The following is a 12742-nucleotide window of genomic DNA, read 5'->3' on the forward strand; positions in this document are numbered from 1 at the left end:
GTTAATAATGAAAGATGAAAGGGTTAGGGGAGGAGAAAGATAGACACTTAGATGAAGAAAAACTACAAGAAAAAAGAAAAGAAAATTAAAACCAAGAAAGAAAATACTAATATTTAAGGAATGAGAAGAGAAACGAAGGATATTTAACTACCTCCAGACTCCAGCAGAGAGCCTGGGGGGGCATCTCCCTATTTTCTGGACTCCGATGTCAATCATGTTACATGGGGAGCGGAGTGGTCGGTACCCCAAAAATCCCTCCACAGATGAGTTTCATTTCTAGCTGATACAAGATGAATCCAAGAACAACAATAGGCAACCTTGCCAAACACACGCAGAAAAAAAAAGAGAGCTGTGCAGTATGTTTTTTTTTTTTTTCATCCACATAGCTCCCTGCGAATGCAAATACCAGCTCGAGTTGAAAGCTGAGCTCAAAACCAGACACAGCTAATGTTGTCACAACCTATAAACATTGAAACATTAAAAAGTTAGAGCGAGCCGGGGTCTGTACGCTCTGGTTCCTCAAATCAAACTAAATGCCCTCTCCCAGAGAACACGCTCGCACAGCTCTGAGATACAGCCGGGCTGCTCTTAGATTGCTCTACCGTGAACTTTTCAAACATTTAATCAAGTAAAGCCTTCCTTTAGAGTCAGAGGTCTCCGTAACATCACACAGGTCACGGGATAGATTTGAGTTCTTATTGCTAACATGACACATCCATTTGACACACTAGTTTCCAACCACTGTCAGAGGTGGCACCCTCACTTAGTTGGTAATGAAGACAAGAGTGACCCCGTCATAGATACATATATGAAACGAATGGTGTGTTTCACCTGATCATACACCCCACAAACCCTTTGGATCCAGCCTGCTGAGCTACGTTTCATGTGGAGCAGCGCCTTGGGGAAGTATGGGTAATTAATGACAGAGCAAGGGTGGCAAGAGTCTGTCTCTGATTGACCTGGTTTGACCCTCGCTGTGGAGTTACCATGGCGATCGGTCAGCCTCGTTCCCTATGGATGACTGGACGAATCCCTGGGGCAACAAGGTAGTCTGCAGGGTGGGCATGAGTGACCAGAGAGGTGGGGGTGGAGAAGCGAATTGGGCTTCAGATGGGTACAATTACACGCTAAAGAAAAGAGAGGTCCTTGTCCCACCTTTGCTTCACGACCTAAGGGGGTCACTCCTGCTTCCTCCTCCTCCTTGCCCCGTTCATCTCCATTTACAGAATTCAATGCCTTTGCCCATCCATGACAGTAGGGGGCACTACCAATCTACTGTGTCCCCAAATGCGGAGGTCAGCAGGAAAGTGGCAAAGCAAATTAAGAGAGTTCACTGTCCACTGGCTCACAAGGCTGAGCATTCATGATCAGTCAGCCAAGCATAAAAAAAAAAAACTGGACTGTCATGTGTCCACCTGGATGAACAAAAACAGGCTGATACTGCAAAGGCTATCAGCACAGTTTCTTATCTGGAGCTGGCCGCTTCAGCATTAACTGATCAATCACAATGAAATCTTCAATCTGGTGAAAAATCTTTGATCTGGCTCCAAGTCAAACAGTATCCAAAGAGGACACTCAAAGGTCCTGGAATGTTCTTCTGTCTCCATTTCAGATCAGACACAGAGACACAAAGATGAGTGTCCTGTGGGCTGTGACCTTCCCTGGCCTGTGCTCAGCAGGTAGCGACAAATGACCTGATAGTTAATCTGTCCCGAGGTGGAGCTTTCCTACGATGAACAGAGAGCCTGTTTGTGACAACAGGAAGCTGAGACAGTGTTACTCGAATAAGCACATTAAAGGATGCACATGCATGAATGGCTGCATGCACACATGGCTGCACATGCACCTACTTGCAAGCACATCTGGATACAGTTTCAGATGGAGCAGCATCATGGAATAAATGCAATAAAAACAGAGAGCAGTGACATGTAATGCTGAAGGAAAGGCCGTTCGCCAGGCAGAGGAATATAAAGGTATGAAGTGGTTCGTTGGTCAGCTCCGTCTGGGACAGTGGGTCATTGTTGGGTCTCTTGCAAATCCCCGCCATCTTCCCTAATGGTCAGCTTTTTCTGCAGCCTTCCCTGTTAACAATCCAAGGGTGAATGCTGGGCATTGTGGGATTTTCCCCAGTCTGTGGTGTCTTGTTGGAGCATGCTCAAATGAAGTCTGACGCCAGGAGGCCAAGTCAGCAGACCACACTGACCTGATTCACCGGGGATGGAGAGTGTTAGTAGGAGCTGTGATCGCGTTCCCTAGACCACCTCACCCAAACACTGCGAGATGACAATGCAGCTCAGTAGAACAGAGTTCTGAATTAACCAAAAGTGGACTTAAGTGGAGAAAGCAGTGCGGATGATCTCCAAGAAAGGTCGACTTTGTCTCGTTCTGCGAGTTTGTTCTGAACAGGGGTGAGAAAGACAAGCTTCCTTTGGCTGAGGCTGTGAAAAACATTCAACCCTCAAAACACACACATTCGAGAGGGGAAAAAAACTCAAGGCCACATGAAAAATCCTCCTGACATGAAGGGTTTTGACTTTGCAGTTTAACAGCCGCAGTAAACAATAGAAACCAGTACAAAAAAAATATTCGCAGATGCACACATGCAACTAATGCAACTCTGACTGGAGACAGAGCCAAAAAGACTGCATTAAGTAAAAGAGAAAATGTTTAGTGTATTAAACCCCTCTGAGCCCATCTTATTCCCTCACCTTTAACACTCAGAAAGCTGTAGCTCTATAATTCTACAGCTATTAACACCAAAGCAATTCCCATAAAGTTTCAGTTCAATGGGCTGAGATATAGATTTAGTAGAAAGATGCTTAGTAGAACACTTAAAATGCAGCACATGCAAATTACTGTTGAGCTGAGAAACGAAGCCGGCGAGGTTTAATATGAGGCAACTTGATTGAGCCTTCTTGTGCTCCTTGATTTTTCCAGCGGAGAGAGAGGCTGAACACAATCACAGCCAGCAGGATGGCGAGACGATTAAGGATAAGTAATGCAGCAAGCGGAGGGGAGCAAGCACCTATCTGTCTGAGACAAGAGAGGTAATGATAACAGGAAGTGAGATGAGTTGGTGTTGCCCTCTGGCCTACCAACCCATCACCTCTGTTAAAAAGGTCCCTCTTTATAAACAGGCCTCTCTCTGCCTATTAAACAGATAGTACATTAGGCCTGAGCTGTGCAGAACAATGTAAACACAGCCGGCTCAGGGTACCGGTGCTGGGAAGGGGAGGTGGGGGTTGTTCGGGAGAGGAAGAGAAACCGAGATGGGGGCTATTCCTGGGTCTTCCTGGGAGTGAACTCCATCACTGCTCCCCTCTCTCACTGTAATCCTCTCCAACTAAACACAGGAAGGAAGAGATAGGTAAATAACTCATTCTTTTGATAAACTCAACTCTTCTCCAGCTCTGCATTTCTCTCCAGTTTTAGAACGCTTGTTATGCTTCAAAATACAGAGCCGTGGATTTGAAGTGGAGCGGAGGGGTTCGTGTTGAGGGTACGCTATAGTGAGGCACATGTTTGGGGAGCACATGGCAGAGAAACAGGGGAAACATGACCAACTCTGTCTCCCAAAATACTTTCTCATTCATATATATATATATTTTTTAAAGTGCAATTTTGGTTTAAAAGAAATACAAATTCTCTCTAAAGGGTAATACTGTCATTTAGTATTATACTTGGATCCTTACAGATTCTCGTATTTTACTTTTTTTTTTTTTTTTTACTAGATCTTTGGTTAGGTTCAGCAACCAAAACTACACAGCTACTTATAGAAAACTATCATGCTTTGGTCGACACTTTCACAGCGATGACAACCTTTTTGAAGCTTTGTTAAGTTAAGGCACCAAAACTACGTGGTTAGGTGTAGGAAAGTGGCAAAGTTTGGGTTCAAATATGACCCTTCTACAACACGTTTGAAGTGTCTCCATCATTTGTATTATCAGAGTGATGAGTCCCGCCCCATCGAGTGTGTGATTGGCTAGCCGAAAAGGAGCAAAATTAAAATAGTCAAATAAATGGCAAGGATATGTTGATTAGAAATAAGTTCTTGATATGTCACAAACAAATGCAACCCAACGGAAAATACATTTCCCTCAAAATACAACTGAGAATGCAGCATAGTTGCATGGGAACAGAGTTTTTGGACATAGTATAGAATAAAGGGGAGTTTAAAAAAAAGAAAGATAAAGGAATGTACAGAAATGACAGCAGAGAGGTAGAAAGGCCACTTTGTCAAGAGAAAAACAGGAGCTGATCCTGAACCTCCTGTGGCTTGTTCTGCGTTGCTCCAGGGTTGTTGAAGTTTCAAAGAGGATGAACTGAGGCTGGAAGAAGGAGCATGAGATACAGAGAGTGGATGGACGGGGAGACGGTCAGTCCGGGTCAGTCCAGATGTGAGGCTGTTAAACAGTGGGAAACTGGAGCTGGACATCTCAGGGCAGCGCCCTGGAGTCATTCACACCCCTTTGTTACGATCTCCAGCAAAAAAACAGCAAGCGACAGAGACGCAGCAGAGATGGAATATGAGGGGGAATGTCTGGGATGTGGGGACAGGCTCCATACCCTGGGGAAAGGCCAATTACAGGCTTAAAGCCCCCCTGTCTGGCTGTGGCATGCAGCTCAGATAAGAAGAAAGTTGCTCACCCAATATCAACATTTTTGCCTCTGTCACCATAAGAAATGATACAATCCAGATGTTACGCATATTACTGCATGAGTCTATGTATTGTGGGGATTGGTGCGCTTTCTTACAGCTTTACATAACAGGGGATGACATTGGTTGACATGGGTTGTCAAGCTAACGAACATACCGCAGAGCTGCAGGTTTGAGCCTCAGCAGGTCAGTGTACGTCCAGAAAGGGTCAGGGGATAAAGGTGAAGGGTCACAAGTCTTTAGGACAGAACACACTGACACTGTCCTGGGGGTTGTTAATGGCCTACGAGGGTCACCAGGCTCCAACCTGGCTACACATTTACAACAGAGACATGAGGAAAAAACAGACAACATCAGTCTAAAGAAGACTCATCGTGACAACCTAACCAGGCTGCAAGATGTGTGTGCTCGTAGAATCATTTACAGAAAAACATGGAAGAGATCCCTGCCGGGGCAAACTTTTGAACCTAACTGCACCCATGGAAACCTTACAACAACTTAACACGCAAAAATTATTATTCCAAAACAGCCAACCATGAAAAGGTCCAAAGACAATCAGCCCCTATCTAAACAGATCTGAGGGTAAGACTTTAAAAAACAGAGGGGGTGTCAATTACAGAGCAGCTGCAATCAAAGAGTAGTATTATATGTAATTTTTCCTGAACTTTACAGGTCTCTACCTCGCATAAAAACACACTTTTAACTCCTGCGATGACTGTGACATAGGGCATGAGAGCTGACGGGGTCCACTATGTCTGAGTCCACTATGATCCACTGACATATTACACACATTGACAACCAGATCTGAAACCCGCAGCATTAAATTCGGAACTGATGCAACCTGACAAGCAAGTTAAGAATTTGTTCATACTAAAGTCCATTCTGACACATTTTCTGAATGACTCTTATTTGGATTTTTTTTACAAATACAAAGGCAAGTTAAATAATGAGGGCATGTTTTTTTTCCTGCTATGGGATTTGACTACTGTAAATGAATGTCAAGGGCATCAGGTCTGGGTTCATAGCTCAGTTTTAACTCATACACACAATATTTCAGACTAAAACACAAACATACAGCAGAGACGGAGATAAGAACCAGGCAGGCAGTTCGAGTGACCCATGGGAGACGGGGACATGCAGCCGAGTGCAGCTTTCTGTCTGAGCAGCGCTGTGACCAGTAATAACTCTGAGCTTGAATGTTTGCAGAGGCGTGCCCTGGTAATCCCAGCAGAGTAAAGCAACAGGCCGGGGTGAGGGAGGTTAGCTCCTCTCCACTGCACTGCTGTCAACACGACCATGTGCAGTGATGTGACAGACTAATCAACAGCAGCCTGCACAGCACACTGAGAGGACAATACTGGCATAAATACTGTCATTGCAAAAATAAAAATAAAATAAAAAACAATAATTGCAGCTACAACATGCTCCAAGTGTGCTCTCTCTGGGAGGGATGTACAGTAGTAGTGTACATGTTTAGTTTGGTGAAGTAGAGACTCTGGCCGGGCTGCTGATGGGAAGTTAGTGTAGTTCGCCTGTGATGTTCTGGGAAGTGGTGAAAGAGTGAGTCTGTTGAGTTTCGCCTTGGCCGCACCACCCTTGTTCAATGCTGAGCACCTTGAGCACACACACACTCTGTAACTGCGGCCTGGATCTCAACCAAGTCTGCTCAATCTGACCCATTCAGACTAAAACCCAGTGACATGCCAGACAGCCACGGTCCAGGGCGGCAAGGGGAGGGGGAGGAGTATAGGTGCAGGCAGGGTGGCAGTGCCAGCCAGGAAGATATCTGGCCATCTGACACAAATATATAAGTGCTTCACTAAGGAGGTAATAAATCCAGTCGTAGTATAAACACTAAGTATCACACCGACCGCATTTATATCACAGTCCAACTAACATGTCAACCTCCGCAACCACATCTGTGCCATTTTCTTATTAACTCCCAGCTGCAAAGACCCTCACAGGTATGTTATCTTTCAGGGTAAGATTGCTGTTTTACATCTGAAAAAGCTGAGTTCATTTCCTAATAGCCTTTTATATGTCAGAGCTTATTCAAGCATTACCTCATGACCGAAACACTTACATTGTCTCGCTCACGAAGTCGCGAAAAACACATTATTTTATATGGACAAAGCGTAACTTTTGGAAAAGGCATGAACTAGGCTAGGCCCTGAACTCAATGGCCCTTTACCTCAGTGAGGCTACTGCCCACTCTGTGGCCCCAGCGCACCACAGAGGAGTTGGCCTGAATGAACTCACACTGTCTACCAGCGATGGAGCATCCAGCTCTGGCCAGTCTGACCCACAGCAGCCCTCACACACTCAGGCAGAGCAAACACATCCAGACCGCCAGGCAGAGCTGAAAGGCATTTCGTCCCGCCATTTTGCAGTGTAATTAACTTCTCTCTGTCCATGTTGAGCCAACGCAAAAAAAAAAAAAAAAAAACTCACATGGAAATTAAATAAACAGAGGGGGCAGAGAGGACACACAACTCATTTCCCTTAATACCTCACTAAAACTTAGGCCGGTTTTGATTGCAAACACCAACTTTAACATTGCGCTCACGGCCTGATTGCGAGATCTGATTCTTGAAGAATGCAGTATTGACCTCAAGCCAAGTGTTATATATACTAAATTAACGCCGAATACAATGATTACTACTGTGGTTTCCATCGTTTTAACAAGACCCAGCATCACCTGAGGACCCAGTCACTTCAATCAAGTTAGTTCTCTGAAGTTAGGGGACAAAAAAAAGTGCGGTGAGAAAGTTGAATTACTCAGGTAGAGCAGACAACCATGGGGGAGTGGATCAAAGTGGAGTCATAAAGTAAATGGATACTGGAAACGTAAGCCCTAAAGTCTTCTTCCTTCATTTAATAAACGAGTGATGGCCCCAGCTGAGGACCAAGGTTTATGAGGTTGTTTTCAAATTCCAATTTGGCATGAGGCATGGCCGAGAGCTTGTTTTATTTTTCCGTGATTTAGTTTAATAAGTTCCTAAATACTCTGCTGTCCTACTGCTTGCTTTACAGCTTCGGGAATGTGGAGAGACTCAATGAAAGTAGCAAGGTAAGAGGAGGAGGAAATGGCTTTCGTATTAGTTAGCTCTTAGTTCGGCGCCATTCAGCTTGTGTGTTTAGAAACATACAAAATAGGTGCTTATCTGTGCTGTGTGGAGCTAGAGGTGAGCTGGTGATGACTGAGTGCTCTGGCTTTTGATTTATTCTGACTACTCCACGTCCCACTCGTCCCCCTCGTCTCTGTCTCTCCATCAGACTTGCTCTCTGACCTTTCAGAAGTCAAACACACGTGTACATCCGCCTCTGCCCGCCCCCATGAAGTTAGACCTCTTCCTCCCCTGGACTCAAAAGCTTCTAAACAACGCGGTGGAAATCTGGCGTTTTTGCCGTGTTTACTGGATTCCGAATGTTTTCCCTACAAACACAACTGACCTTGTTTATGAAGGAGAGGAATCTGCGTTTTTTCCTGTCGCTGTCAGTTTAACACAACATTCTAGTCACCATTTTGCAAAACCACAAACACCCACTTACCTGCTGTGCATTCCTAATGAAACATATACTAACAGGAGAGACGTGAAAGAATAATTACCAAGTTCATTACAAACTGCTAAAAAATATGCAGTTTTCCTATTTAGTTCATCCTGTCAGTGTGACTGGGTAGAATCTAAAACCGTGTGTGCATTCTTAACGTTACTTGATCCAAGTTTCTTCATATTTAAAAAGAGAATTTCCTGCATCTGAAATATTCCTTTGCAGTTAAGCTGCTCAAAAATCTGTCTGTCAATCTGTCATAGCTGGTATCACATTTATTAAGTGTTTTTTCTTTTTTTTCCCGCCGCCTGTGACACATGTGGATAATAGGTTTGTGTAAGATGAGTGCGCACCTGCAGCAGCAGCCTCTCGAAGGCCAGGCAGGCGTCCCACCGGGGCAGGCCGGGGTGCCGGAGCGTCTGGGCGGTGGCCAGGCCCAGCTGGAGCACCCCGCAGTGACTCTCTAGCGCCCCCCAACTGCTTCTGAACAGCTGCACGTAGGAGCACAGCTGCTCGGGGGTCACGCGGCCTGAGAGGAGGGAAGACGATAGGGTTATGATGTGGGAAGAGAGATTCTGCAGACGTCACGAATTCATCAATCAGCATCAGTCAACATTAAAACAAGTATGTACGCGCACGCAACTGTGCCCTGACTGCTACTTTTGTGTGCCATCTGTTCACACATTCACAGTGATGGGAAAAGCTAAACATAATAAATAAACCTTCAGCCTTTTTTTATTTCATAAGTATCATACACTCAGCTTAGGGCAGAGGGCAATGACTGATACCAAAGCAGGCCATAATATTATCTTAACAAGCAAAAACTCCACAGGCTGAGAAGAAGCAAGAGTCGAGTAGAAGTGCGTGTGTGGCACTTTGACAGTGTGCCAGTCAGGAAGCAATATTCTGTATATGCGCCGGCTTCACGTGGAGAGTTACTGTCACAGTTTTCAGAGAAATGTTTATATGAGTCACTGAGTATGTGCGAATGGTGTGTGTGTGTGTGTCTACATATAGCCGAGGTGCAGCAACACGGATAAGAGCTCCTGAGAGCCAATCTCGAGTGTGACTAATAAGTGTAAATCAAGAGGTTTTCTCTGATTATTTATAGAGGCGGCAAGAGAGAGGCCAGACTCCGCACACTGTTTAGGACCCTCTGAATCGCCTCCCCCTGCCCCTCCCACGAAGATTCACAGAGACACAGGAAAAGCAGCATAAACGTTGTAAAGGCTGCGTTTTTTTTGGGGGGGGGGACAAGAGGTACGAGGGGCTGGGATAGAGAGAGGGCACATATTAACTCCCCATAAAGCCTACTTCTTCATGTTGATGTTCTGAACCAGCACCAGATGTGGGAGTATTTCCTGTTGGACTACATGGCCAGTGTTTTCTTTAGCGGGGCCAAACACATGACTAGAAGAGAAACAGACAGGCAGGATAACAAAATGGGGCAGAAAGCTGCAGAATACTAAACACAATACGAAGTGCTTGAAATGTAAAGCAACACGTTTTACTTCGCTGAACCGGATGACAAAAATCTGTGAATGTGACATATTTTCAGGAGGAAAAACTGGAGGGAATCATCCGGGGAGGCTTACAACAACAACTCATTTTCACAGCAGCTGATCAGCAAACCTGACGGCAAAGTACATTTTTGCAGGTCTGCCTTTTGGGAAACAAACTTTGCAAAAGAAAAAAAAAAGGCAAGCGAAAGAATCAGTGTGTTGTGCGGCGAAACAGAGCAAGTGTCCACAAAAGGGAATCAAGTTTCTTGCTGAAATTAAAGTATTTTTGAAGAACAAACTTCAGCCCAGACAAGCTCAGAATCCTGAAAAGCTCTATTGTGAACATATCCAGCCATAAAAATGCTGGCAGTGAAACTAAGTTCACTAAGCTTGATGTGCCAACCATAATTCAGCGCAGAACCAGGAAACACATCCAAAGCGAGGGCCGAGCATAATTTTACCCGAGAATAGGCAACAATGAATGGCACACTGTAGGCCAAATGTAATCAGGCTGTATAGCTAGAGCAGACCAGATGAGATCGAGTGAGAAAATGTAAGACATTGGAAAAAAACAGGGAAAAAAAAAGCACTTAAGCCAAAAAAAGCCACAGAAAAGCCTGCTCTCCATTACACAATCAAACACAATCCTGGCCGAGACTTAGCTCTTATCTATGTCACTAAACTTCCCTTAAAACAGTTCGGTGATTCCTAAGGCATCTTGTTGCCAGATGCAAAATGAATCTCTGGGAGATGATCTGTCAGCTGAGCTCTCGTTTCAAACTGGGGTTCTTCTGCGGTAAGAGAAGTACATGTAAGAATATGCAGTATTTGAGCCTTGAACTGACTTTTCCATATTATTTTAGCATTTGTTTTAAGAACTGCTTTTAACTTTAGCTATGTTCTTTTCTGTACATGCATCATAAGACAGACCTTTCATCACTGGCTGTGATCAATACCAGAAATGTAAATATAAATCATTTTGTCATATTATCTTGTACTGCATGTGTACGCTATCTGTATAAAGTGGGGAAAAAAGGTAACTGTACTTGTAATAACTCACAACATCTGCATGTTCATTTTGCTCACAAGATCCTCTTGCCCGAAGGTTTCAGGTATCTACAGCACTGCAATTCCTGTCGCTCTTCACCCAAGATGGCAGAGAAACCTGAACCTTCTGGCCATTTAAATGTCCTTCTGGGTGCATTTATTGCAAAACCAGCCGTAAAACAAATCACATTTTCAGTCTCGTGCTATAAACAGTTTGAGCTGCTGCCCATTTCAGCCTGATGTGCAGAAGTGGCAATAGAGCCTTGGCCATGATCAAAGTCTCCAACAATGCAAAAAAGGGCAGAGGCCAACAATGATTTAGTCCGGTTACTGGAAGATGACTTGTATTGTAGGTGTGCAGGGTTACTCAGGGGCTAAGTGATGTCTGATGTCAGCGTAGGGCTGAGCGGTGGACTGCCTCAGCAGCTGGACAGCCTCATAAGTAATTCTACATGGATGAGAGTAGCAGAAAGGCCGAGCAACTGATATTTATGCACTTTAAAAAGAGGAAGGTCCTGGAACTTTTGTTTGTGGATCCATGTTGGGGCCCCTTTCTAGAGTCTACTGTCCATTAGAGCACAGACTACAATTGGGCAGCTACACCACCAAATCACTCAGACCTTCTCTAGTGTCCGAGTGAAAAAAAGGTTTTATCCGTTGTTCCTCTTTAGTTACAATTTGTGAGTTATTTAGGGTTAAAATATACATCATTTACCGAGATACTATGTCTAAATCAATACAATATTTGTCTTCAGTCACTGGACTAAGTTTTGCTTGTAAAACTTGTTATTCCTGCATAGAAGAACTTTTGGCACACCTCAAAGGAAAATCACAGCACAAAAGGGATAAGAACCGTGACTTTTAGAACAGTGTTTTTAACCAGTTTTGCCACCTGGGATTCCATTTTCTCAATCATTAACACCCTTACTCGCTGGGGGCACATCATCATCACCTACAAGCCTATTCTGACCGTAGAAAAACCGTGGACTGTCACAAATAAAGTCTGACTGTATGAAGTACATTTGTCAGTGTTCATGCTGTTATTATTTTCTATAATTTGGCACAACTAGGACAAAACATCTACAGTAATGCTGGCAGCTACGCCAGGCTGCACTTGAGCACAACATTGTGGTAAAATAAATGTCAGCACGCTAACACACTCACATTAACAATGCTAACATGCAAATGCAAAACTAATAAATCTAATGTACACTATGTTGACCATCTTAAGTTTGGGGTGTTAGCATGCTAAGTGTTGCTCATTAGAAGTAACTCTAATTCATGCAATCTGAATTTTACTTTTTTGTTTTAATTTAAATTTTTTAAATGTATTTTTAATTTATTGCTATACATAATCTTGTGTTTTACATCTCTAAAACTTATATGGACATTACTACCTTTACTACCTCTGCAGTAACACTGGCAGCAGACCTGCCACTGCACATAATCTGCTGCTTTTGCCCACCTACGTTTTTTGTGTGTGTTTTTCTTTTTTCTCTTGTTCATTTTTAATGTGCTGCTTTTTGCCCACCCAATTGCCCCTCGGGGATAAATAAAGTTTTTTTCTGTTTCTGGATCTGATTCTCTACATCGTTTCTTCCTACAAAATGTGCACATCTATGAAGTCCCTGTTTCTCTCTCTACCAACCACTCCAGACTCACTGCAACACAAGCACACCAGCTCACCTGTGACAAACACTGTGAAACTACTCTGCTCAGCATAGTAGCATACATTTCCAAACTGGAAACCTCTTCTGAAAAAGAGGACTGAGACAGAAAGCCCCACCTTTCCATTTGACAGGATTGTGTCTTTAGGTTCTTTATGTATGAAACCCTGCAGCTCTGAATCTGTGCTTTTGAGATTGTGGGTAGTTTACTGCAGCTTGAAGGTGGAAATGTCTCGTCATGGCACTGACTGCTTATTTTGCTCATGATGTGTCTTCTAGCATAACAAAAAATGTGTTAACAAGGTAAAAAAAAAAAA

At 43.9% G+C, this 12742-nt stretch overlaps 1 protein-coding gene across 1 annotated transcript in view; it reads right to left on the reverse strand.

Moving 5' to 3' along the window:
• Positions 1-12742, reverse strand: part of scfd2 (sec1 family domain containing 2) — a 105859-nt gene that overhangs the window by 78224 nt on the left and 14893 nt on the right. Inside the window, exon 4 of the mRNA XM_008299278.1 lies at positions 8563-8738. Coding sequence (XP_008297500.1) covers positions 8563-8738 — 176 coding nt within the window. The remainder of the gene's footprint in view (positions 1-8562; positions 8739-12742) is intronic.

Source organism: Stegastes partitus, unplaced genomic scaffold, assembly GCF_000690725.1.
Source record: "Stegastes partitus isolate 25-593 unplaced genomic scaffold, Stegastes_partitus-1.0.2 Scaffold30, whole genome shotgun sequence".
NCBI classification, from domain to species: Eukaryota; Metazoa; Chordata; class Actinopteri; family Pomacentridae; genus Stegastes; species Stegastes partitus.